Genomic DNA, 27,926 nt, shown 5'->3' with positions numbered 1-27,926 from the left:
TTATGATGAGATATAATAAAGCAATGACCATAGACCACAATGAAAGTTTATGAGAGTTAATATTATCAACATGATACTGAGCCAGAAAGCAAGCCAAAGAATACACGCAGTAAATGATTCCCTCTATTTGAAGTTCAAGATCTACACATCAAAGCAATAGCTTATTCGGCTGTATATTCCCATCAAACAATGAGGAGGAGCAATGGGGATAACCAACAGGATGGGAGTAGAGATAGACCAATAAAGGTCTGCAAAGACATGGGTGAGTTTTCTTTCTTAGGCAGAGGGGTTACGCGTGGGTGTTCCTTTATTTTTATCCCTTATGTCTTCTGCATAACTTACACCCCTCATTTTGTAAGCTTTAAAAATAAAGCAAAATAATAAAGTCAACCAAAAACTGGGGGAAAGGAACGTAAGTAATAACACCAAAAAGTAAGCCCTATCTGCTAGAGAGTATTACACAGGGCACAGGAAACATTCCAGGGACTGCTTTGTGCACCAGAATCAAAGATTTATTTCATAACATCTTAAGGATTTAGTGAGATTTTTAGCTTTTGAGATAGTGTTTCTCTGCTGCCTGCCTGCTACCCTGGTGACAACAAGCCAGTGCAAATACAAGTACTTCTGATTGTTCCTAAACCTAAAATGCAAACATAAAATTCGATTTCTGCCTTGATACATGCCCCGTGACTCTTTTTCTGGAGTTGGACTGTGGTTTCTCCAATCATATGGATCTCATGCCATGATGTGGCTACTCCGGGCCCCTGGGATGTCGTGGCAAAGCCTCTGAGAATCTGTGACCCTGACCAATAGATGGGTGAACGGAGCCCACAAGAGCTGAAAGCAGCGGTGCATCAGACCAAATGTGTGCGGCTTCAGGCCAGTGGTTTCTGGGTTAACAACCTTGGGCATACGTACAGTAGCCAGAAAAGGTTTTGTTTTGTTCAGTTTTGTTTTAAGATTTCTTTATTTGAAAGAGAGACAGAGCATGAGCTGGAGTGTCAGAGGGAGAGGGAGAGAGAGTCTTCAAGCAGACTCCCCTCTGAGCACAGAGCCCGACTCGGGGCACAATCCCACGACCCTGAGAGCATGACCCGAGCTGAAACCAAGAGCCAGATGCTTAACCAACTGAGCCACCCAGGTGCCCCCAGAAAAAGTACTTTTAAGGAGATAAAATACACATTACTGAAAAGAAAATTAAAATATATAATTGTGTTCATAGAATTTTAAATACAATTTTTATACCTATAGTAGAAATGCAGTAAAGCAATTCTCTCGATGTGTTTGTACAATATGCTCCTTTTTCATAACCCAGCTGTGCGGATTGTAGATATTCACGTTGAATAGCCAGAATGATAGTACTTTACAGGGCATTGACACCTCCCTCCTCGTGGCCCTTTCCAGGGGTCCCTCTCTGAAGTGTTACTCAAAACCTCCTCCTTCGATCCAGAGTTATTTCCCAGGCCTGGTCCTCACCAAGCTCCTCCTGATGTCGTCCTGCATGGTCTCTGCTTCTGTAGGGGTCAGGGTATGGGGAGTTAAGGGCAAACAGGACAGCTGAATAAAGGGCATGAGTAAAAGGAAACAGCCAGATGACTCCACCCTAGAAATCCAGGGGAAATGGGGCCATCTCTGACTGTAACACGGGGAGGACTGGAGTACAGAGAAGAAGGGAAAGATGATTAAAGATGTCTGCAGTTGGAGAGGACAGCAAAATGCCCTAGAGGCCCCGGAGCCTCCCTCACGACCAAATTGTGAGACACCAAGATGGAAGGTCAGGCTGAGCCTGGCAGGTCATTCTGTGTAGACCTCTTCCCACCTCACCCCTTCTCTCTTGGTTATTAATTTTCTCAGTTCACATTTTTATTTGATAGAAAATTTGCTCTTGCAGCAGAAATGAAAAACAGACAACTCAAAATGTTTTCAGAAACGTGAAGAAATAGGAAGAGAAACACACACCCTCACTGGGGGAGGAAGGGAAAATTTGTTTCAATCCTTCCCTTCTCCCGAGAACTTCTCACTCGGGCTCCTCCAAGTCCTGATCCATCAGAATGGCCCCTGGGCCCTCACCCCTTCACACAGGCTCTGCGCTTCTCGTCCGTGAACCCAAGTCATGGATGGGCCAGCCCTCATCCTCACGCCCTTCACCTCAGCTCCTCTACGATCTGGGAACTGGCGAGACTCCGACAATACCACATTTCAAAAGAGGAGCCAGGGGAGGCTGTTCCCAGACCTGCCTGATTGTAGAGAACATGTGTGCTCTGAGAGGTATTGAACCCACTGTAAAACAAAACGAAACAAAACAAAAATACATGAGTCATAAATGTCCCATCCAAACTCCTTCTACCTCTTCTTTCAGAAAATCTTTCATAATGATGTAAAAAGAAACTATTTTAAAAACCCGATTTACTGGAGTGTTTTTGTTTTGCTAGATGCATGACCTCACTGTTTATACTACAAAGACAGAATTCTTCCCTTTGAAACTGGCCTCTCAGTCAGCACCCTGATCTATCCTGATGATGTCCTGGTAGCCAAATGTCATTCTTGAAAAAAATGGGGATTTTTTTTTTTTCTCTACGGTCCAATAGTTTGGGGGTGGAGAGAGGGATTTTGGTTTTCTAAAAAAAGATGTGGCGCTTGAGAAACGCTGCTTCATAAGATGCCCTGTTTATTTCCGTCCTCGTTATTGTGATGCTCATCATGTGGAGTCATTAGATTCATTCCTGATAACATAACTGAAGAGCGATAAGTTACAAGAAATCTCACTCCCTCTAATTGCTCGATCTTAAGTTGTGCCCTATGCTACACGACTGCTGGTCATAAGAATATAAATGAAACCCTTACCTCTAACTGTCTGTCTGTCAAGAATTACAAATGTGCAGTTTGAATGAACGAGATATCCTTGTGCAGCCCTCCAATAAGTAAGATGCCAGGGGTTGCCTCAAGTCTAGTGTCGTCACGGCAGGATCCTAGCTCACCCACCCCCACAGAGATTGGTGGAGTGACAGCTGCTGCTGACAGCACTTCTCATTAGAACTTACCTGTAGCGTACTTGGATCATGATGAGATGCTTAAAGTCCTCTCACCTGCTCCTGGTTTCACTGAACTCCACTTAATTTGAATATGTGGTTTATCCAAAAGTCATACTGACTTAAAGGATACGACTTTTTCCTGTGGGTTCAGAGATGAGGATCCCTTGAGAGACCTGATCACTCCCAGGACTGGTGGCTGGCACTCCCTGGCCCCAGGTGCTTTCTGGCTGTGGGCCAGAGACAACAGGGCCTTACTTACGGGGCATGTCTGTGGGGCAGCTCACAACATGGCCGCTGGCTTCTTCCAGAGCAAGTGCTCAAGAGAGGGAGGGCCGGGGATGCCGATGTCATGTTGACACCTACCTTGGCAGTGCTGTGTGCGCGCTTCTGCTTTGTATTTGTTAGAAGCAGGTCAGTCAGCCTAGCCCATGTCCAGGAGGTGGGGGGACTACAGGGGGTGGGGATACAAGCATGTAGGGGTCATTGGGGTCACCTTCGAGGCCGCCTGCCACAAGGACATTTTTGAAATGCTCCCTAAATGCACAACATGAACTAGTCTCCTCCACGTATTCTTCATAAAGTCTCCTTAGTTAGTTTTAACATTAAACCGACATACACTGGGACTGACCTTAATTATTGGCACATTATAATAGTTTTTCTAATTTGGGGAATGCAGTTGAAATTTTTGATTACTTTAAACTCAACAGTTAGTCCCATGGTTTTCCTATAGAATAGTTTTAAAGATTTATTTATTTATTTTAGAGAGAGAGACCACATGCATGAGTGGGGGAAAGAGAGAGCAAGAGAGAGAAGCAGACTCCATCCCCACACAGAGCCCAACGAGGAGCTCCATCTCACGACCCTGAGATCATGATCTGAGTCAAAATCAAGAGCCCGACGCTCAACTGACTGAGCCAGGCACCCCTAGAATTTGTTCTTATAGAAGATTTTTTAAAAAGGCTTAAAGGCCAATTTTTTTACTTACATTTATACTTTTTAGATCTTAAAATCAGAGAAGAGCATTGTTCGTTTTACTTTAGGGTGATGAAGGCATCATCAGAAACTTTCTTATAGGATGTATTTGCTCATAGAACATTTATTTCACATTGTACAGTAGAAGCTAGAGGTGTTTTCTGGGAAGACAGGTCTGTTCCTTCTTCCTGGGCTTGAGTCACTCAAAATATGTCCACCGCCGTGGAAATCACAAGGCCAGGGCCAGAGGTCCCCCTGTGGGCTCCCATGAATTCCACCCTGGCAGCAGTGAGCACAGAGGAGAGATGGCATAGGGACAACATCTTGCCCATGAACACATGCGTGCCCTCGAGCATCTCCTGGGCCCCATGAAACCTCAGTTTCCACTTTCAGCAGAGTAGGGACTTAGGTTAGACAGTCTTACTACAACCCCAGGAACACACATGTTTAAAGACAAATTCGCATTCATAAAAGTGAAAACATTTTGAACTTCAAGAACACCATTATTAAGTGAAAAACAAGTCCCAGATGGGAAGAAAAGATGTTGAAAACATATGTATGACAAATTACTTGCATCCCAAATAGATTCTAAAGGCTTACAGCTCAATTATCAGAAGACAAAAAGGCGATAAAATATAAGCTAAAATTTTGAATAGACATTTCATCAGTGCACATATATATAGAATGGCCAAGGAGCCCAGGGCAGAATTCTCAATATTATTACCCATCAGAGAAATGAAAATAAAAACCACAATGTGATGCCACTTCATAATCGCAAGGATGACTGCAGCAAAAAAGACAGGGGCGCCTGGGTGGCTCAGTGGGTGAAGCATCTGCCTTCTCAGGTCATGATCCTGGGTCCTGGGATCGAGCCCCACGTTGGGCTCTCTGCTCAGAGAAGAGTCTGCTTCTCCCTCTTCCTTCTGCTCCTCCGCTTGTACTTTCTTTCTCTCTATCAAATAAATAAGTAAAATTTTTAAAAATTAAGTGAAAAAATATAAGTCAAGAATGAGTGTTGGAGAGGCTGTGGAGAAATTGGAACCCTCATTCATTGCTCATGGGAACACAAAAAGTTGCAGCCACCGTGGAAAACAATCTGTCACTTATTTGAAAATGAAGATGTGAATTTACTAGATCACCCAGCAATTACTTTCCTGAATATCCATCCAAGATAAATGAAAATATGTGTCTGTACAGAGATGCGTGCATGAATGTTCATGGCAGCATGATTCGGAAGAGCCAAAAAGTAGAAATAATCTAAGTGCCCATGCATCCTACAATGGAGATGAACCTCAAAACATATCAGGCTAAGTACATTTTTAAAAGTACAGATTGTGAAATTCCATTTATATAAAGTGTCCATAAAAGGCAAGCCTGTAGAGACAGGAAGAACATTAGCCCTCACTTAGGCTTGGAGTGGGAATGAAGCCAACAGCACAGGATCGAGAGCCTCTTTATGCTCTCAAACGGGATGGTGGTCATAGTGACGGCACTCCAGAGTGACTAGGCATTACTGACTTGTACGCTAAAATTGGGTGACTTCAGGATGTAGATACATCTACCGGCTCTGGATGCTGTATTAGCTCGGTACGTATGAATGTGGTAAATAATGAAGTAGTAAGGGTCAGCAGTGCTGTGACAAGGGGTGTCTACGTGCTTGATATATGAGAGTTAGTCAATGAATTGCTATTGCCTTAATTTCCGACTCGGCCATTATTTCAGCTTCTTACCTATTATGCAAGACTGTGATCCTAAAAGCCAGTCCTGGATGTATATTCAAAAGATGGAGGGAGTGCCTGGGGGGCTCAGTCCATCAAGCATCCAGCTCTTGATTTATGCTCAGGTCAGGATCTCAGGTCATAGGATCCAGCCCTGCATTATACTCTGTGCTTAGTGGGGAGTCCGCTCGGGATTCTCTTGCCCTTTCCCTCTGCCCCTCCCCCTATGCTTCCTCTCCTCTCTCTCTCTCTCTCTCTCTCAAATAAATAAATGAATCTTTTCATAAAAATAGAGTGCTAACCCGCACTTTTTGCCATTTTCTTGTGCTACTTGGATAAAAATAAGAAATTTGTATATCATTACCAACCGCTGGAATTATGCCCATGATTAGGTAAATCTTATCAATATTTGAGATTATTTTCCCTAAATTCCAATCCATAAAGTAAAGGCTCAGTCATTTTCGTTAGAAGTTTTCATTTCACAGTGAAACCAAATTATCTAATAGTATTTGCATCAACCGAATCTTAGGATGCCATTTATATTTTTAAAACTTTGGTGGTTTTCTTTTATAATGCTCTTGAAATTAAAAAAAAAAAAAACCTTTAGCTTACAGTCTATAATTAGAGATACAACAACAACAACAAAAAAAGAAATAAAAATTCAGACCCCAATAGCAGAAGGAATTTTACAGGTTAATTAGAAACTTTGAGAGCCTCAAATTAACACTTTCCATTTGCAAATTAGCTGTAAAAAGTGGTTGTGTTTTGCTGCCCTTCTCTCTGTAAGAAGTATACTTTAAATAGTGAATGTAAAAAAACAAAGTGGGAAAAAACCAATAATGCAAATATGTTGCTTTCTTTATGTATTCTTGTGCATCTCCTCCAAGCTTCCTGCCTGCTTCTTTTCATTGTTCATGACTAATCCTCTGCTAGAATGGGGGTCACACAGGGAGAACACACCAGTGACACCAAAGTTCTGAAAACAATTGAAAGAGGAACAGTCACGCTAAATAGCAGAATTTCTTTCCGTGGCAGATTCCTTAGCTTCCTGTGAGAAAAAGGCTGGATACCGTCACTTTCTTCAGATTTCAGAATAAGCCACGAGAGTGTTGGGTGCCAAGAAGAACATTCCTGAGTTGATGAAAATCTTCTTTCTGACTTATTTAGATATAAACCCAGGGATCATCTGTGATTTCAGGAGGCAAGAAAATATCTTCTAAATATAGAAAACTAAGAAAGTTAAAGGTGCAGGAAACCACAGTACACAGTGGGAAGCATTGGGCAAAGTTCAGGTCAATGTGTCTGTTGAGGAGCAGGAGGAAGAGGAGAGTAAATACGGGCGTTGGGAGAGAAGGTGTCCCTGTCCTGCTGACACAAGGAGCACTCATTAAATTGGGTCTCAAGCTCCCCCAGGAGAGGAGGAGGAGCCCCTCGGTCTAACAGTGACCTGTTACCCCCACCCTCTACCCTTCCCCACCCCCTCTGGCTTACTGCTGGGAACATTCCAAGGACCTGGTAATGCCATGGCAGTTCACCTTCTCTTCTGGCTGGTGGCACTGTGCCCCCTGCCCCTCACCTGGATATTTATTATTCTAGCTGTCTCAGTTCCCTTTCTGGGAGAAACTTTTTACCCCCTTCATCCGTGAATTTTTGGCAACCCCTTCCATCCCCCTGATCTTCACAGCAGGTGCCACACTATAAAGTGACACCTGACCCCAGGTCGGATGACCTGGGGAAGAGTTCTTCCTGAGGAAGTTAAAATGGGACTAAAATGCTTCCCCTCCCGGCTCCCATGTGATTCATCTCCTGCACAAAATAGCAACCTGAGATGGCCACTTCCATGAAGGAACAAAAGGGCCATGCCACCCAGACGTGTAGTAATGAAGCACACTTGCAGAAGGAGGCAGAGAAAAGAGAAAAATCGCTTTTTTATTGTTTCAGGACAGCACAGTTGGATCTCGGTATCTTTTTAGAACAGATTATTACTTGACATATTTCTAATACCGAGATTATGGTTGTAACAAATGTCCATTGCGCCCCCTCCCTTCTTTTTGTTGGTAGGATGTGTTCCCTTCAAGTTTAAAAACAAACTCTTCTCTTCATCTAAATATTCAAGCCAATTTCATGTTGAAGCACACGATTTACTGCTGTTGGGCTGCTGTTACACACCTCCATACAGTACAGGGCAAAGCTCTCAGAGTGATTTTTTTAGACAAATGCCACCCTTCTCAATGACAGACAACAACAACAACAAAATCACTGGACATTAAATCTTTTCTTACCAGTTGAATGACATCTTGCCTGCTTGTCCTTGCCGGCTTGCATTTGACAAATGAATAAGAAATAACTTTCATTCTTCTTTTTTTTTTTAAAGATTTTATTTATTCATTTGACAGAGAGAGAGATCACAAGGAGGCAGAGAGGCAGGCAGAGAGGGGGAAGCAGGCTCCCTGCTGAGCAGAGAGCCCCATGCGGGGCTCGATCCCACGACTCTGAGATCATGACCTGAGCCAAAGGCAGAGGCTTTAAGCCACTGAGCCACCCAGGCACCCCATAACTTTCATTCTTTAACGACGAAGACCTTTGGAATTTTTGTGCCATCACATAAACTTACCTCTCCTCACTGGCAGGACTGTGTGTATATTTTTTCACAGATCATGTAACATTTTATTGTCCCGAAGTATTTACATGTCTGACTCCTGTCTCAGACAGGGAGGTACCACTATCCACTGGTGTGCACTGCAAAACCAAGTCGGCCGTTTGAGTAGAGTCTGCATAAATGAGGTTGAATGAAATAAGTTGGTTCCAGAGGGTTTTCCCCCCTAACATTTCTTTTTATTTATTTATTTATTTATTTGACAGACAGAGATTACAAGTAGGTAGAGAGGCAGGCAGAGAGAGGAGGAAGCAGGCTCCCTGCTGAGCAGAGAGCCCAATGTGGGGCTCAATCCCAGGACCCTGGGATCATGACCTGAGCGGAAGGCAAAAGGCTTTAACCCACTCAGCCACCCAGGTGCCTCTCCCATAACATTTTCAAAATCCCCTAAGAATCTGATGTCAACTACATGTTCCCAAACACTGAACATCAATTTCTTCTTTATGGAATACTCAAATGATCTTTGTTCTCACGTCACCCAATTGGCCCTCCCATTCTCCTGCACATTGTGTTTTCCAGCTCTGTATTTTCTTTTTCTTCACACAGTTGGAAACTTTCATGTTTCAGAAAGTCCTAAGTCTCAGGATGGAATTCTTCTCCTTCTCCTTTGCTTTGTTCTAAGGGCCATAAACCACTCCCCTTAACTCTGCCTCTCCCACTTTTGTCCTATGTAGTCCCAGCCAACGAATTCCCACTCTTTTTGTTTGGAACCTTTCAGAATGTATGTGTTGCTGGGTTTCCTCCTGTCAGTGCAATCTCTTGGGAAGGACTGTTTCTCTCCTGCCCTGGATTTTGGTCTCAATCTTTACTAAAAACTTTTAGGACAGACACACTGCACAATGAATGTCCTCACTTTATCCTGGGTCTGTTTCCTGCAGTCCTTAAGGATATTTTCCCTAGCCACATGCCAAAGTCCATCCCCTCTGAGTCAAGGTTCCCTTGCTAATACTCTTTAAATTTCCCTCTGATCAGCCCTTGGCCTTACCTCTCCGCCATGCCAGATTCTCTGCATCTTTTAATATGTTTTCCCATTTGGCTTTCAAATACCCTTCCTCTTCTGAGAACACTTCTTTTCCACAATATCTCAGTTAGAATTGTCAGGATTCGAAGCTTATCCCTTGCCTGTTTTGCGGTGGTGGTGGTTGGTCTCCTCATTTGTCCATTTCTGCTCCTAGCTCTGTTAACTTTTGCTTTATGCATTTCGAGACTGTGTTAGGTGTGGACACGTTCATAGTTGGATCTTCCTGGTGAATTGGACATTTTGTCATTAGGTAGGAACCACCTTTATTCATAGGAGGGTTTTTGTGCATTAAGTCTGCTTTGGATTCTTTCGGGGAGGGGGCTGTGGAGAGAGAAAGGCTGAAAAAAATAATTCTGGGTTTCATCTCCTCAATTCTGCTCTGTGCTCCTTCACTCACACTCGTGGGTGTAATCGCTAAAGAAGATGCATGTTCCCTCTGCAAGTCGTCATGTGTCGTTATGTGTCTATGGTCCACATTTTACTTTGTTGTATTCCATTTCAAATGTATTTTACTTTACTTTCATTTATATTTTTATGGTCCATATTTTAAATAATCTGACTATTCTAAGAAGCATTTAGTTTGTGTTTTCATTGTGCAACATGTGTCCAAATGCACTGAAATGCCCTTCTTCTCCATGCAGCGACAACACAGAGAGAAAGAGAGGAGAATAGCTTAGCCTTTCAGCTGTGGGACCTAGCTCCACCGGCACTGTCCCTTTATTCACACACACATGAGTATATTGTCACCATCACTGTGCAGTATCTTTCTAACTTGATGTGAGATGACCACATACATAGGGGGAGAAAACCCCAAAACAGCAGGGTGATTGTCCTTTGAAAGGACAAAATGAAGCCCACAGCTTGGAAAAGTCCTTCTTCCTTCGAACTATGGGTCTTCCCTGAACATTTTCAGATGCACCAGTTCAACAGCGTTTTTGCAATTAATAAATCCATACCTGCCCATATGTGAAAATCACAAGCAAATGAATACTTAATTAGAGTCAAACCAAAAAGCACTTAATCAGGACATTTCCAAGTTTTCTACTATTCAAATTTAGCCCAACTAAAGCTATTTAAAAGTTACAGGTAGAAACAATTTTAAGGCAAAAATCTCCTTTATTTAAATTTAAATTTATTTAAATTTATCTTTAAATTCCATTTATTTAAATTGAAAAATGAGAACAGTTTACCAATTTCATCCACCTCCCACCCCTGATAAATATTTATTTAGTTTTAATATATTTTTTGTCTTTTATTTACAAGGAACGTGTTTTATTGATGTTTTATATGAGAATATAGAATATATGGCTTCGCATGACTGTTTTAAATGAAATTGCATACACTTATACAATGTAATGTTGATTGGTTTTATCTATATACATCTCAGGAAGAATTACAGTGAAATTATATTGACATTTTCAGTAATTACTATGCAAGCTTAAGAGCTATTCTTGGAAGAGAAGCGAAAAATGGCGGTGAATTAATTAGGATCTGCATTCCACTGCAAGAAATAGTAGCTCCAAAACAATTGATGTTTTTTTTTTTTTTTATTAGAAACTTATTTTCCCCTTCAGATAAAAGGACAAAGGAAGGTGGACACGGTGGGGCTGGAGCCTCATGATATGATTACAGGAGTCTTTCCGACAATCGTTCTAGCAGTTCAAAACCAAAACCACTCATTTTTGCTACAATTCTCAAATATGTCCTTGACCTACAACTACTGTAGAGCGGTAACCAAGTAGTAGTAGTGGTTACCTTAAACTGTTATGTTTTACTCCGTTGGGTGCTGCACCGAGTCACCCATTCTCATGTCTTCTCTCAAACTGCATCAAAGTGGAATGCACACATACTTTGTTGATGCATCAAACACCACTGACATTTCTCTCATGGAAGTAAGGTTGCAGCACCCACCGTCTTCAGGGAGTCCTGCCTAGACGCTTCATTGATAGTCATGTGGCTCTGGACAAGATGGAAACAGATCTGGTTGGGAAAAAAGAACAGAGCTCTGAGTCTGGAAGTAGATCAGTGTAGTATATGACATTTGTGGCTGCATTTTTTTTTTTTTAAGAGAGGAAGGGAGAAAGAGGAAGCGGGGAGGGGCAGAGGGGCAAAGGGGCAAAGGGAGAGAGAATCTTAAGCAGGCTCCATGCCCAGCTCAGGCCTGGGCACAGGGCTCAGTCTCATGAGCATGAGATCATAACCTGACCTGAAATCAAGAGTTGGACGCTTCACCGACTGAGCCACCCAGGCGCCCCATGGCTGCATTTTGGTATGTATGTTACATGTCCAGGCATTTGAGGAAAGACAGATATAAGGAAGTTGACCCTCAAAATTGCTTCTATACCCCTAACTATAAGAAGTTTCTTAAAACTGATTTTGTATCAGAAAACAAACACCACTGTAAGTAACATTAACATTAGTAACAGCACAATGGAGTAAGATGCAACCTATGGTATTGGAATCCTTAAGACAATCAGCTGCTTATCTCATGAAACAGAGAGAGATACAGTTATTTTTAAACCAGCTTTATGGAAGCTGCAAGTGTTGCACTGGACCTCATAATAAGGTCTGCCATAAGACGGATGTCTTCATAACTGGCGGATCTAAGGAGGAAGAGGCAGGAGGGCTGGAAGTCTGCTTCAGGGAACGTCCAGTCACATCAGTGCTACAAAAGGGAAGAGTGGGATACAGGTTTCCTGTATGCCACAGAGACTAAGAGAGGGAGAAATAGACTTTCTATGTGGATGGAAATGCAGCAAATTGGTAGAAGTAGCTGGAGTCTAGAAAATAGTAGTAAACATGGTGTGAAAAAGTGAATGAGATTGGCTGTTATGATTCCCAAGAAAGTCCCAGCAACCCCTCAAGGGGGCCATACAGCCTGATGTACACAGCAGCATCGATGTGTTCAGCACTGCGGCGTTATCACTCCAGAAGTCAGCCAAAGCAAAAGGAAAATTTAATGCTGGGAGCCGGAGACAAAATCGTAATTTACCTGACAGAAGGGAAGGATCAGTCTAAATCACTCTGTGGATAACACGACTTTTCATCTGGCCAAATCAGGCTAGAGGAGCTCACTCAGAAAATTCCAGCAGGAGAAACAAGCCCTAGTGCTATCTTGTATGGGCAAGCTCTGGACAAGTTTTTTGTTTGTTTGTTTGTTTGTTTGGTTGGTTTTTTTTTTGTTTGTTTACTAACAGTTTGTTTGAAGTCTAATTTACTATAGTGGGTTGAAGAGTGTCCCTCAAAATTCCTATCCTCTCAGAACCTCGGAATGTAACTTTATTGGCAGTAGGGTCTGGACAGCATATTAGTACAGTAAAAAATCAAGATGAGATCCCATTAGATTAGCACAGGAACTAAATCAGATGAGATTGCCCTTGTAGGAGGCAGAAAAGGACACACAGAAACACAAAGGAGAATGCCATGTGGAGACAGGGGCAGAGATGGAAGCGATATATCAACAGTTCAAGAAAGGTCAAGGGTTGCTGGCAGCCCCCAGAAACCAGGAGACAGTGTGGAACAAATGATTGCCTCAGAGCCTCCAGAAGGAACAGCCTGCCCTAACCCTGTCACAACCTTAACACTTCTGTTCAGGCACCAAGTTTGTGACAGTTTGTTATGGCAGCGCCCAAGGAAAGTGGCTTTGGAACTGGGAAGGAAAAATGGATGTTAAGGGGGATTCTGGTGACAACTCGGGAAGAAGCACGGCAGAGAAAGTTTCTCATTGTGAACATCAAGTTGTTGATGACCAGAATCTTGGCAGAAATAGAAATGTTAAAGGTGCTTCTGGTGAGGTCTTAAAAGGAAAGGAGGAACATGTTATTTGAAATTGGAGAAAAGGTCTTCTTTGTTACAAAGTGGCAGAAAACTCAACTGAACTGTGTTCTTTTGTTCGGTGGAACACAGAATTTATGAGTGGCAAATATGGAGAGATTTAGCTGAGATTTAGCTGAGGAGATCCTGAGGATAACTGAAGAGATTTCCAAGCAAGGCTCCACTCGGCTTGTAGCAATGTGTGAGGAAGGAGATAAATTGAGGAGGGCTTGCTCAGCAAAGACAGACTAGCGCTTGACTGGGAGGCCCCAAGCCAATCCCTTGGGAAAATAAGACCATCCGTGGCTGATGAAGTACGCTCAGGAGAGAGGGCCAAGGGTGAGGCTGGGCAACCTTCTTGCTGAAGAGATGAGACGGGGCCCCAATGGATCCACTCAAACATTTCAGCAGAGCCAGGAACAGAGATGGGGTTTGGCAGGAGGGACCTGACAGCATGGGTCCCCATGATGTACACCACAGACCAGCACAGTTTTATGGAGTGTTGCATCAGCAGAAACACCACCAGCTTCTCCTGAAGGAACAGAGACAGGAAGAAATGAAGGGAGGCTGTCCAAAACTTGTGAGATTCTAGAAGCAGGAAGTGGGCTTCCAGAGCTACCTGCGGGAAAACACTGGCTGTCCTTCAGGAACAAGGATGAATGACTCCAAGAAACACATGTGGACATGGAGACCAAGGTCATAGAGGCTCAGGGCCAGGTCAGCAGGACCAACCCAAGAGCCCTGGGGACAGGGCACCAAGCCTCAGCAGATCTTCCAAGCCTTAATGGAACTTGTTCTTCTGAGTTTGGACTCACTTGGTGACCCTCTATTCCTTTCAGTTTCCCTCTATGGAAATGGGAATGTCTATCCCGTACCTGCCTCACCATGCTATTCTGGAAGAAGATAGCTATTTTCTCTTTTCACAGGTCCACGGATGGAGTCTTTCTGAGCATGACCTCTACTCAGAGTCATACTCATGCCTGATGTGGATGATTTAGAGGATGAGATTTGGAACTTACAGGTGATGCCGCAATGGGTTAGGACTTTGGGGGACGTTGGGATAGGATGAAGGCATTTTGTAGGAGGGACAGGGGGGCAAATGTTTACTACCTGGTAGGCAATGTCACTCTGTTGTTCAGAGTCTTATGAAAAGTTTTTTTGGTCTATTTCCCCATGGGAACTTCGGAATTGGCTTGACTAAAGGATCTCAACACTCACTGAAACAAAAACGGGAGATGAAAACCTGCTGGTGTTTTAACGGGGATCGCTTTAAATGTATAGATTAACTTAGGAATAACTGACATTTCAATTACACTGAGTATATCTGCACAAAATCTGTTGTTTAAGACAGATTTTCCTAGTCAAATTATTATTGATTCCTTTTCCCTTCTACCCATATTCCTTGAAAGACTTCTCTGTGCATCTGTCAGGTCTATTCTTCTGTCGTCCTAGTTCTAGGTACTTCAAAAGATACAATGTAGAATTACTGATTTTGCTCACAAACTGTCTATAACTTCATAGTGAAGATAAGAAGTCTGCATTTATAATTCAGATCTGAGAGATTAAGTAGTAAGAATCTAAAGAAAACAGAAAATCTTCTTCAGGGTCGAAAGAGCCTAGAAGCAAAGCACTCCCCTTTCATATTTTCTGTACTATTTATTAGATTAATGCACCAACCGACAGTGGAAAGTGGGAAGAATAGAGACTTTGGAACAGGCAGATCTGAGTTCATCACCCAAGAGCAGAGCTTCCAAATCTTGGAAGTAGCTTTCTTGCTCGTATAGTGGAAATACTGTCTTCTTTTAGAGCTCTTACGGAGATGAAAAGAAATAGTCTTCATAAAATATCTATTAAGTAACGCATGACTTTTAAATTGTACTGTCACTTCTGATACACTTTGGTCTAAAATTCAGTGAGTCCCTCACAGTGGACAGTCCAGGAAGGGAATATATTTATTGAAATGTACTTTGAGAGCTGTGCATCTTAACTTAGGTCATGTTTGTTACAGATGGAAATTGTACATCCTTCTTTAAGGTTATTAAATATCACTTGAAATTTCAAAGCATTAGGTATCATTACTAAAAAGAAATTGAATAAATAGAATGAAGAAGACTTACCCTGTGTCGAACAGAAGTTTTCCTCACGTAGGCTTTGTACATTACTTCAAAAAATTCTTGTCATATCTTTTGATTTTTTGTTATTGATGTTGTTATGTAAATGAGGTTGCTTCTTTCATGTTTCTTCTCAATGGTGGTTGATTACAGGTGTATCTTTTTATAGGGTACTTCAGTCTAGAATAGAATTCTGCAAAACAGGCAAAAGTGACACAATTATAAATCAGATTTTCTTCTGCAACTCAGCTGAAGTTACTGTGGACTATTAATCCATAGTTTCTTATCAGAAGTTCATTAAAGGTGTAGATGTCTTGAATATAATAATGCTGCAGCTCTGCTGATAATTGTAGAACTATTGATCTCCCTTTATTATTCTTATTTTATCTCCTTAAATTTTTATGGATTTAATCATAAGTCCATGGCTCTCCAAAAGATAACTTATTGCTGAGAGTGCTGGGGCAGGGTGTGGTAATTCTTTAATGAATTGTTCCTGAGGACCACAGACGTCTTGAGACTTGATTTGCTAAAGTAACAGATGGAAAGGGCAGCTCTTCTAAATATTAGTTTCTGGTGGGGAAAGCCAGATTAAAACTGTAATAGATCAAATTAGCATACCATAAAATTCACACATTTAAAGTGCACAGTGTTCTTCAAGTATAGTTACAGGGTGCAAAACCTCCACGACACTCTAATTTGAGAACATTCTCATTCCTTTCCCAAGGAAATTTACACTCACTGGCAGGCACACCATCTCCTCTATGCTTCCCTCCGTCCTGTGCTCACTATTACTACTTAGTAATATTATTAACACACTTTCTGTCTCTAGACATTTTCCTCTTCTGGAAACTCAGTGCAAGTGGAATCGTAGAACATATGGTCTTTTTTTCACTGGATTCTCTCCTTCGGCATAGTATTTTCCAGGACCCGCCCACGTGGTAGGATACATCAGTACTTCTTACACCAAATATTTCATTGGACAGTATACCATATTTTCTGTATGCCTTCATCAGTTGATGGACATTGGATCGTTTCCACTTTGGGGCCCTTATAGACAATGCTGATGTGAACATTCGTGTGCAGGTTTTCCTGCGGACCTCTGTTCTCACTCCTCTTGGGGACACGTTTACCAGTGGGGCTGCTGGATCCTGTGATAAATCTATGTTTAACATCCTGAGGAACAAACTGTTTTGAAAAAAAGATGCATCATTTTATATTCCTGCCAGCAACGTATGAGGGATCTCATTCCTTCATATCTTCACCAACACCTGCATGTCTTTTTATTTCATCTGTCCTAGTGTGTCTCAAGTGGTATCTCATTATGGTTTTGGTTTGCCTTTCCCTAATGACTAATGATTTTGCACATTTTGTGTGTGTGTGTGCCAGTTACCATTTGTATGTTTTCCTTGGAGAGAAGTCTATACACATTCTTTGCCCACTTCCCATTGGTTTAGTTATCTTATTATTGACTTGTATGAGATCTTTTTTTTTTTTTTGAATTTTTTATTTCTTTTCAGCGTAACAGTATTCATTGTTTTTGCACCACACCCAGTGCTCCATGCAATCCGTGCCCTCTCCAATACCCACCACCTGGTTCCCCCAACCTCCCAGCCCCCGCCCCTTCAAGACCCTCAGATTGTTTTTCAGAGTCCATAGTCTCTCATGGTTCACCTCCCCTTCCAATTTCCCTCAACTCCCTTCTCTCCATCTCCCCTTGTCCTCCATGCTATTTCTTATGCTCCACAAATAAGTGAAACCATATGATAATTGACTCTCTCTGCTTGACTGATTTCACTCAGCATAATCTCTTCCAGTCCCGTCCGTGTTGCTACAAAAGTTGGGTATTCATCCTTTCTGATGGAGGCATAATACTCCATAGTGTATAGGGACCACATCTTCCTTATCCATTCGTCCGTTGAAGGGCATCTTGGTTCTTTCCACAGTTTGGCGACCGTGGCCATTGCTGCTATAAACATTGGAGTACAGATGGCCCTTCTTTTCACTACATCTATATCTTTGGGATAAATACCCAGTAGTGCAATGGCAGGGTCATAGGGAAGCTCTATTTTTAATTTCTTGAGGAATCTCCACACTGTTTTCCAAAGTGGCTGCACCAACTTGCATTCCCACCAACAGTGCAAGAGGGTTCCCCTTTCTCCACATCCCCTCCAACACATGTTGTTTCCTGTCTTGCTAATTTTGGCCATTCTAACTGGTGTAAGGTGGTATCTCAATGTGGTTTTAATTTGAATCTCCATGATGGCTAGTGATGATGAACATTTTTTCATGTGTCTGATAGCCGTTTGTATGTCTTCATTGGAGAAGTGTCTGTTCATATCTTCTGCCCATTTTTTTATATGATTGTATGAGATCCTTACCTATTCTGGAGAGAAATCTCTTATCAGATAGATGCTTTGTAAATATTTTCTCCCATTCTGTGGTTTGTCTCTACTTTATTTAATAGTACAAATTATTTGATAGCAGCACAAAGGTTTTTAATTTTGATGAAGGCCAATTTACTTATTTTTTTTTCACTTCTTTTGTGTGTCATATCTAAGAAGTCATTGCCTGACCCAATCATAAGATATATTTTTATGTTTTCCTCTAAGATAAAGATATTAAATTGAATGTGTCTTCTCAGACATCTAAGACACACCATACTGAGTGTCCTTGGATGTTAGTTGACGATGGAGAGGGTGTCCTCCAGGAGGAGGGAGCCATCCCTGGGACAGGGAGCTGCATCCGTGGGGAGGGAAGCCTCCTCAGTGGCAGGAACAGTGGTGGGGGTGAGGAAGCAGATAGGAAAGGAAAGGACTCTGCCAGGCACAGGTCAGAACCATGAGTGGTCACGATCTCAATTTCTAAGTAGAGGAATTTTAAGACTACGCTTGTTGACTCAACATTTGTAGAGCAGTCAGGAAATCTAATTAGAAAAATGTGCTGCGGCCCACCCGGTGGGGTTCCCTTCAATAGGCAGCTGAGGCAGGGGGATCAGCAACTCCAGGTGGGTGGCAGAAAGCGTCCTCCCCAGGGAAACCCAGAGTGGCACCCCGGAGTGCAGGTACGAGATGTTGCCACACCCTTTCCTGCTCACTGTGGACACAGCTAGGCATCCTCACTGTGCTCCAAGAGACTGTCCCTGACCCAGATGCTCAACCAAGTGAGGGTGGGGGCAGATGGTCCCCTGGGCACCCCCTTAGTTCCTTCAGCTAACACAGAGGCTTGCCTGAACAAAATTGAATCCCCATTCCCACTTTCTAAATGCAGTCACATTCAGATTTCGGTGGTGTTAATTACAAATATGTCCAATATAGAAAGCTATGCTAACATGGTAAAGAAATGAAGTTGAAGTACTTTGGAAGTAAAAGTACTAAGACTTTAACTCCTCATTTATGGGAGTTGGGGTTTTGAAGGACATATGTTTCTGCTTAAATCATTTTGTATTTCCCAAATATTTTCCTATAACCATGAATAATAACTTTTAGAATCAGAAACAAAGTTTTAAAAATTATAGACGTTTGGGAAATAAATTATGTCATTAACTTATAGAGAAAAAATAAGTTTGGGCACTCGGGTGGCTCAGTTGGTTAAGCACTACCTTCAGCTTAGGCCATGATCCTGGAGTCCTCGAATCCAGTCCTGCGTCGGGCTCCCAGCTCCACAGGGAGTCTGCTTCTCCCCTACCATTCTCTCTCTCTCTCTCTCAAATAAATAAATAAAATCTTTTTTTAAAAAAGAAAAAAAAATTATAGACGAGAAAATTCCATATTACTTCAGAGTTCTTGATCTTTTAGGAAAAAGTCGAATCAGACGGATGGGACCAGGTCCCCACCTGGGACTGAATGGGGCACATGTTTCAGTGTTTGCCATATAACAGTTTACCGGTCCCAGACTCCACTGTGGCCAAAGTACCAGCATCGGCCACCCGCAGGACTGAAACTTGGACCCATCTTCGGATTCCAGATCCCACCTGGTAGGTTTTCCTGAGTCAATATTCGTGTCCTGACCTGAGTACGTCCTACTTGTTGGTGGGGAGAGACTGCCCAGGGGTGGGACCGCCCCGTCACCCGCCCCGTGCAGGGGCCAGGCCCGCAGGCGGTCTGCTCCAGCTGATGGCGGAGGTGCTGGTGTCACACGAGAGCACAGAGGGTAAGGGACCGAGTCCATGGGGACACAGCCCGCCTCCCGCGCGCTTGCTGCGTTGGAGAGTCCGCTGGGCTCCCTCGTGCCCTGAGGCCGGCTCGCTCATTCCAGCCGGGCCATTCCCCAGCGCACAGGCAGCCTCGCGCCTGCCGCAGGTTCAAGTGACGCGCACAAGAGACGTCGTGCGCCCCTTTGCTCAAGATTTATGGTCTTTCTTGCAGTAAATACGAAGACATATTTTTTCTGTACTTCCTAGCATGACAAATGTGAGTACAGAAAAGATATTGGCATTATTGATCCCCTTCTCGTTATTTAGAATAGTCGCTTTTCACCAAGCAGTTGTTTGTTAATCCATGTGTATGATACATTAAATAGATAAACTGTTTTTGGCTTATTTTCGCTAGACTTTAATATAAATAATTCGAGATGTGAGCCCCTCATATTACATCTTTAACATCCTCTTTTTTTCCTGACTCAGTCCAATTTTTAATTCTTTTTTTTTTTTTTTTTTTAAGCAGAATCCACACCCGATAGAGCCCAAGATGGGGTTTGAACTCACCACCCTGAGGTCAAGACCTGAGCTGAGATCAAGGGTCAGACACTTAACCGACTGAGTCACCCTGCTGCTCCCCAATTTTGGATTCTTTAACTAGTTCAGAGAACTCTCAATGCTATTTTCAAAATTCATTAATAAATGGCTGCTAATCACTTTTTCCACCAACTATAATCTCCATTAATTGGGTCCTCTGAATAGTACGGTATCAAGTGAGGTTCTGAATAAAGCATTCAATAAATAATTATATGAATGAATGAATTGATGACTCTAAGGCACTATGGTGCTGAATAATCAATTTTTCAAAAATGTTATTATCGATTTTTAAAAAATTATTTTCTTTACATTTCAGTATGCATTTTGTGCAATCTGCATTTTCATGTATAGCCATGAACATGCATATAACTTGCTACCCGGAATACGTAACTTTTCCAAGCTGTTACTCATGGTGCATAGAACTTACTCTAGTAAAATAATACAAACAGAAAACTCAATAAATTTGGGAGTTCTTTTCACATTTTAAAATTTCTATGTATTTCTAAGAAAATGAAAGCAGCTATGCTTTTGTGGTTCACAAGTCATAGGAACGTAATAATAATTTGCTTATAAAACCAGAAGTTCAGGCTGAAAATATCCCAAGGGGTTTGGTAGGGCAGTGGCGTTGAAATCACAATCAGGAGGAGTTGGCTATGACACTCTCAAACTCTCCTCCTGCCTGTGCCCAGGACAGAAGTTCTTCAATGTGAGAGAAGCGTGGGAGGCCAAGGAGATAAGGCATAAGAGACCCATTTTAATAAGGAACAGTCAAAATTAAGCATAACCTCAGAAATATTTGAGAATGAGGGAGAATTTCCTTAGTTATTAAAAAAAAAATTGATAGCTACAGGGACACCTGGGTGGCTCAGTTGGTAGAGCATCTGACTCTTGATTTTGGCTCAGGTCATAGTCTCAGTGTCCTGGGATGGAGCCCTGCCTGGCCCTCCGTGCTCAGCATGGAGTCTGCTTAATGATTCTGTCTCTCCCTCTCCCTCTGCCCCTCCTCCCACTTGTGCACACACTTTCTCTCTCTCTAATAATATAAATCTGTAAAAAGAAATCATAGCTATGAATCACTGGGGAAATGTGGAAACTTAATATTGTAATCAAAACACAGATTGTGCTTTGATTTAAAATTTAGCTTTTCTTGAAAATTATTAGGATAGACATGTATGTTCCCAGGTGAGAGACTTACTCATGGCAGACCTTCACTAAGGTACACTGAGATACAGGTGGAAACAGCAGTACCGAGTGAGCTAAAATTTCAAGGACGGCAAACTTTGGGAAAGACCTAATAACAAGCAATTGTTATTTCCCCTGTTGTCAGCAAAAGCTGGGCTGCAGAAAGAGAAAGTAAAACTAACAAAAATTTTAGTAGTCGCATGAGCTGGAATCATAAAATTGGAGAGTATAGGGGACCCCAGAAAGCGTTTGCTGATTTCTACACCAGACAGTAAAAGGCATATTCCAAAATCTCCTGAAAGGCAGTTAAATGCCCACTAACCTCACAATCCTTAGGAAGCAGGCATTCCCCCAAGTCCCCCGGCCTGATGAAGGTGAGGAGGACCGGGAGATGAAGGAGACCTGAGGAAGTTCTGCAGAGAGTGATGATTTGATACTGAGGAGTACAGCTGTGTTTTGTTCGAACATATTCTGTGCTTTTATCAGAGAGCATCTGTTGGGGGACAGAAAAATTGGGAGAGATTTTAACACTTAACAAAATGCATGTAGAATTCAGCCATGCAGTTTTGTGACTCAGCAGCTCACCGTGTCTTTTTTCTGAGTAGCAGCCCAGTACACAGGTGTATAGCGTGTTTATCCTTTCATCTGCTCCAGGACATCTTGGCTGTTTACATTCTTTGTCAGCTGTGAATGGCAATTATAAAGGTTCACGCAAAACATTTATTGTTTTCATTTTAGCAATGCTGATTGTGGTATCTCATCGTGTTTTTAATTTGAACTTCCCGAAAGACCAATACTATGGTGCTTTCTGTATATCCATTGATATTTTTATTCCAGGCTAGTTAGTATGCTGCAGGGGGATGAAATTTGGGTGATGGTGAAATTCTCTGATTTTCTAATTAAACCTCAATTTCAGGCAATCACATTTTTTTAAGGATTTTTTTTTCTTTTTTAGGAGATTAAAGTCTTAAGAATATGGATGTCACTATTGTTCCTACCCTTGTTCCAGAAATAGAGCTTCATTTTTCCCTCCTTCATGTTGAATGGGTTTCCATTATGCACCCCCAGCCTGTGGATTTGCCACTGTGCCTTCTGCAGGTTGGGGCTCTTATCCACTTGGGAAGGTATGGGGGAAGGTAGATTTTCAGTGGTGGTCTCTATTTCCTTTTCCCAGGACCCAGACTATGATTTAATTGATCTTTCTTCTGTAGGCTAAGGCCTTTGTGTTTTAGGGAAAATAAGGGGGGTGGGTCTGGGTGGAGCTTTGGCAGAGGCTGCTTTTCCCTCAGCCATTACCTTTCTTAGTATTCTCCCCATCTTCCCTGCGGTTGTTAGGTGGGGTTCCTAAAGGAAAAACCTGCAAGAGGGTGAAATCCCTCCTTTAGAGTAGTGGTCTCCAGGGGCTACATACTCTCAGTAAAGTCCATGCTTCAACAACTTGTTAAAAATTTTTCTTGTTTGATATTTCACCTGTTTGTATGACATTTGGTTACTTCTGTCTCAGGGAAGCAAATGCTCTGGGGCTGTTCTTCCTGCAGGCACCTGTCTCTGTAGCTATGACTTCGGTTCTTTCATGGTCTCATAGAAATTAGTCAACTTTCAGCTTTATAGCTTTTTTCTTATTTTAAGGATGAGAGTGATGCTCTTTCTAGCTCTCTATATATCTAGTTTAAAATCAGATGGAATTCCACTTGTCAAATGTTGAAGCTGTTGGCTGATAGACTAAAGACTGAGCTGAAAATCTTTAGAGGACAAAAGTGGGTCTTTTAAACTCACATTCTGTGTTTTGACTTTAGATATTGTATTTTCTAATTCTACAATATCCACTTTAAGGCTATGTTGTTGGAAGACCTATGAATCTTTCAGTTAGAAGCTACTGAGGGCCCCACTTGAAAAGGAGAGATGAAGGAGAGGGAAACTAAATCTTACCTAAACTGAAATTTAGTGATTAGATAGAAGTTACCAACCACTTACTGTTTTTGCCTAATGGGGGAGATGGACAAGTGGTGGAACATACCATCTGGACCCTCAAAGGTTCTTTTGTCTGAAATATGTTTCATGCAGTTAAAAATGCAAGGAGACATGCAAGGAGGTAATACAGTATGGCTAAAACCAACAAGAAATAAACAAACAAGATTATAAAACTCTAAAAAACAAGTCTGACAGAGAATCCAGAAAATAACCTTAGCAGACCTTGTAATAATTGTGATTAATATGTTGAAGAAAAAAAGAGAAAGATAGACATAAAAATGAATGAGAATTTTTACCAGAGAATTAGACATTATATAAAAGCAAAAGCCATAGCTTATAACTAAAAAATATGTATGTGAAATTAAGAACAGAATGGATAGGTTTAAGAACAGATTGGATGGAATAAGATTACTGAACTGGTCAATAGAAAATGTCCACAGTATAACATAGAGAAAACCAAGAATAGAAAAAGAACAGGAGAGACACGTGGGACCTACCCAAAGTTCCCAGTATGTGTGCAATCAGAGTCCAGATAGAAGGGAATTAAAATGGGGCAGAAAAAAGTATGCAAAGAGATATTTTATCTGTAAACCTTTCTTAGGTTTTAAAAAATATGGCAATGATATCAGCAAATTGGCAAAGTAGAAAATCCCAAGGACTGATTTCTACAAATCACACACACACACACGCACACACACACATGCACACACCAGAAGCTATATGAATCAATTCGTAAGAGCTCTGAAAACAGTAAAAGTTTACAGAAACCAAGCAATAGTCATCTTAACCCCATCCCCTGCCTGACCTGGTATTAGTCTCGGTCTTAAGCTGGTAGCAACCTGCTTCCCAGTTTTCACATCCAATTAGAGGAAGACTTTTTTCCCCCAAGTTATTGTGTACATCTGCTGTAATCTGAAAATTCCCAAAAGACTGATATAAGGCATTCGTTTCCATCTTGCATAACTTGGAACACAAGCAGGAAAAGTAATGGGAACTGTTTGTAAAAGCTAGGAGAGCTATACTCACAGATGCCTGGAGCAAGAGATTACAAGTGGAGATATAGAATAGATCATCTAAGGTCCAGAGAAGCTGGCATGTGACTCTTCTGGAGATTAGGATATTCAAAAGCAACCACATATAAGGGGAGAAATTAGAAAACCATGTCCATGCCCAGAAAAGATGTATGCTCAGAAAAGATCTGAGAGTACCTTAAACTTTCAGTAGGGTGAAAAATAACACAGAAAAATAAACAGAGAATCAATGATGTGTGGGACAGTCCCAAAGCAAGCCAGCATAAGAATTATGGGAGTCCTAGGAAAAGACAAGAGAGAGAAAGGGATAGAAAGAGCATTTGAAGAAATGATCTAAAAAATTTTCCAAATTGGATTAAAGACATAAATAATATAAGCCTAAGAAGTTCAGCAAACTCCATGTTGAACAAACCCAAAGATAGTCACACTGAAACACACAAATGAAGTTATCAAAAAACAAAGGCAAAGAGAGGATCTTGAAAGCAGCAAGAGAGAAATGAGTCATCACATACAAGCAATCCTCAGGAAGATTGCCAGGCAATTTTGCACCAGAAACTTTGGAGGTCTGAAGGCTGTGGGATGGCATGTTCAGAGAGCTGAAAGAAGAATGCTGTCCACTGAGAATTTTATAACCAGCAAAACTGTCCTTCATTTTTGAGGGAAAAATTAAAGAAATTAGGCACTTCCGGATAAACAAAATCTGATAAAATTCCTGAGCGCAGACCTCTCCCACAAAAAATAGTATATCCTTCAGATGGAAATAAAACAACTTTAGACAGCAAGTAGAACCCATAGGAAGATGTAAAGATCTCTGGTAAAGGTAAATACATGAGCAAATACAAAAGTCACTTTGCTGAAAATCAAGGAAACCTGAAATGCCAAAACATCCTGAAAAAGAAGAACAAAACTGGAGGACTCCCATTTCCTGATTTTGAAATATAGTCTACGCCCGCAGTAATCACAGCAACATGGTATTGGAATAAAGATGGAAATACAAATGAATGGACTAGAGATCCCAGAAATAAACTCATACATGTATTGTGAAATTATTTTTAGCAAGGTGCCAAAACCATTCAATGGGGGAGAAAACAGTCTTTTGAGCAAATGGTCCTGGGAAAACTGGATATCTACATGGTAAAGGATGAGTTTGGGTTCTGACCTAATACCATATACAGACATTAGTTTGGAATGTTTCAAAGACCTATATTTAAAGGCTAACATTATAAAAGTCATAAAGGAAAATGTAGGGAAAAGTCTTCATGACACTGGATTTGGTATTTCATGGAGGAGGACACCAAAGGTATGGGCAAGAAGAGAAAATTAATTCGAAATTAATTCAACTTCATCAAATTTAAAAACATTGTGCATCAAAGACATTAGCAAGCATGGGAAAAATAACATAGAATGGGAGAAAATATTTTCAAATGATATATTTGATAAGGGGTTAATACTCAAGAATAGAAAAAACAAAGGCCACAAGTAAAAAAAAAAAATGGGCAAGGACTTGAACAGACACTTCACCAGTAAAGATACACAAATAGCCAAAAAGCACATGAAAAAGGCTCAAATTACTCATTTTTGGAGAAATGCAAGACAAAGCTTCACACTCAGTAGGGTGTCTATTATCAAAAAAGCTGAAAACAACAAGCATTGGTAAGGACATGGAGGACCAAAAATCTATATGCACTTTTAAATGGCACAGCTGCTGTGTGAAATTGTTAGTTCTTCAGAAAGCTGGATGATATGATCTAGTAATTCCACTTCTAGGTTTTCACCATCCCCCTCCCCAAACTGAAAGTAATGACTCAGACAGATACTTGTACACCAACATTCACAGCAGTATTACTATTCACAGTAGCCAAGAGCTGAAAACAACACAAGTGTCCATCAACAGAGGAATGCATGAACAAATACGGTGTCTACATATGATGGAATATTATTCAGTCTTAAAAAAGAATAAAATCTTGACACATGCTCTGTATGTGAATCTCAAAGACATTACACTAAGTGTAATGAGCCAAACACAAAAGAACAAATATTACACGAATCTGCTTATGTGATGTACCAAGAATAATTATGTGTATAGAGACAAAAAGTAGGAAAAAGGTTAGCTGGGGCTGAGGGAAGGGGGAAATGGCAAGTTGCTGCTTAATGGGTGTAGAGTGTCCTGAATGATGAGAAAGTTCTGGACACGGATCATGGTGATTAACATTATAAAAGTTAATGCTTCTAAATTGTACAATTAAAAATGGTTAAAAGCATGCCTGGATGGCTCAGTCAGTTTAGTGTCCAACTCTTGAACTCAGTTCAGGTCTTGATCTCAGGGCTGTGAGTTCAAGTCCTGTGTTGGGCTCTATGCTGGGTGTGGCATCTACTTAAAAAAAAAAGTTTAAAATGGCAGCTGTTATGGTAAATGGTAAAATGGTATGTGTTATGTATATTTGGCCATAATAAAAAATACATGATTTAGAAATAATATATAGGACTTATATCTCTGCTAAGGTCAAGTGAAATTAATATCTATTATTTTATTTAATTGAATGATTAGTCTTTCACAATAGACCAAATGATACTGGTGTTTGTAATTTCTTGAAATTAGCATTCTTATTTTGTAATTACTAAAGCTCTAAGAATTTTTTTCTCAAATGAATCCAGGAATTTTTTTTCTCTTATTAAGCCAAATGATAATTTTTTTGAAAGTTCAAAATGTCTATCATGAAAACATTATGATAATTATATCCAAAACTTTTATCCATTTCTTAGTAAATATTATGACTGAAGTAATCAACAAAACCCCAAACTGATAGTTATAAGTAAAAATATTTTTGAAGAATCATATAGCTTGGAAATACTGAAAACAGCAATAATAAAATAAAAAATACACTTGGTAAAAAGAATCTGCACAAAAATATTGACAGCAGGTAAAACTTTACATGGTAAGAAGTTTTATTTGGTAAAATATGGACAGATAACAAAAATATTTTTGACAAAGTTGTAATGTTTAAGATCTTGGACAGTTGCATTTAGTTAACGACTGTGTGCAAAACAAAGTACACATTGACATAAGATAGACTTAGTAAACTTTGAATAGTAAATCAAGTTTTTTTCTGAAGTATTAAGGAATTGGAACCACTGAAGATACATTTAGTGAAAAAAAAGTTTAGAAATTGGAAAGATTTTTATCTATAGCATCAAGGAAGACAGTACTAATTAGGTGAATATTTTAATGAGACAATTTTGAGATAATTTTGATTGAAGTTTTGTATGCTTGTCTTAAATATGGAAGCAGCAAGGTCAACACATGAATTGCATCAAAATGGCAATAACAAAACTTTGGAGCCAAGACATCTTGTAACATCAGGTTTTCTGGTATTTTGCCTTAAATTTTGGAAGGCTTTCATGCTTCTCTGAGAAGCAAAGAGACAGACAATACACTTGCTTTTGAACTCTATGCCTAGCTCTGAGGACAAGAAAAGCATTTTGTTCTAGGAAAAAAAATGCAGTTTACCAATTTTCTTTGCCTTAACGATCTTTTAAATTTTCAAAAGATCTGTATTATCATCTGTCCTCAATAAATTACTGTGGGATGATCTCAACTGAATTTCTATGTATTTCTCTAAGTTTGAAGAACTCTAGGAGAATAATTTGCTATTATAGAAATGACATGATCAGCTATATCTTAAAATG

At 40.9% G+C, this 27,926-nt stretch overlaps 1 protein-coding gene across 1 annotated transcript in view; it reads right to left on the bottom strand.

Annotated features, from left to right (window-relative positions):
* Positions 1-27,926, bottom strand: part of LOC125106860 (spermatogenesis-associated protein 31E1-like) — a 54,080-nt gene that overhangs the window by 15,726 nt on the left and 10,428 nt on the right. The window contains 5 exon segments of the mRNA XM_047741474.1: positions 2,149-2,280; positions 16,312-16,508; positions 19,236-19,447; positions 21,823-21,921; positions 22,534-22,581. Of these exon segments, the coding sequence (XP_047597430.1) occupies positions 2,149-2,280; positions 16,312-16,508; positions 19,236-19,447; positions 21,823-21,921; positions 22,534-22,581 (688 nt within the window).

The sequence above is a fragment of the Lutra lutra genome, chromosome 8, assembly GCF_902655055.1.
Source record: "Lutra lutra chromosome 8, mLutLut1.2, whole genome shotgun sequence".
Taxonomy (NCBI): Eukaryota; Metazoa; Chordata; class Mammalia; order Carnivora; family Mustelidae; genus Lutra; species Lutra lutra.
The sequence above is the reverse complement of the archived record's forward strand: the minus strand, read 5'-3'. Positions and strand labels throughout refer to the sequence as shown.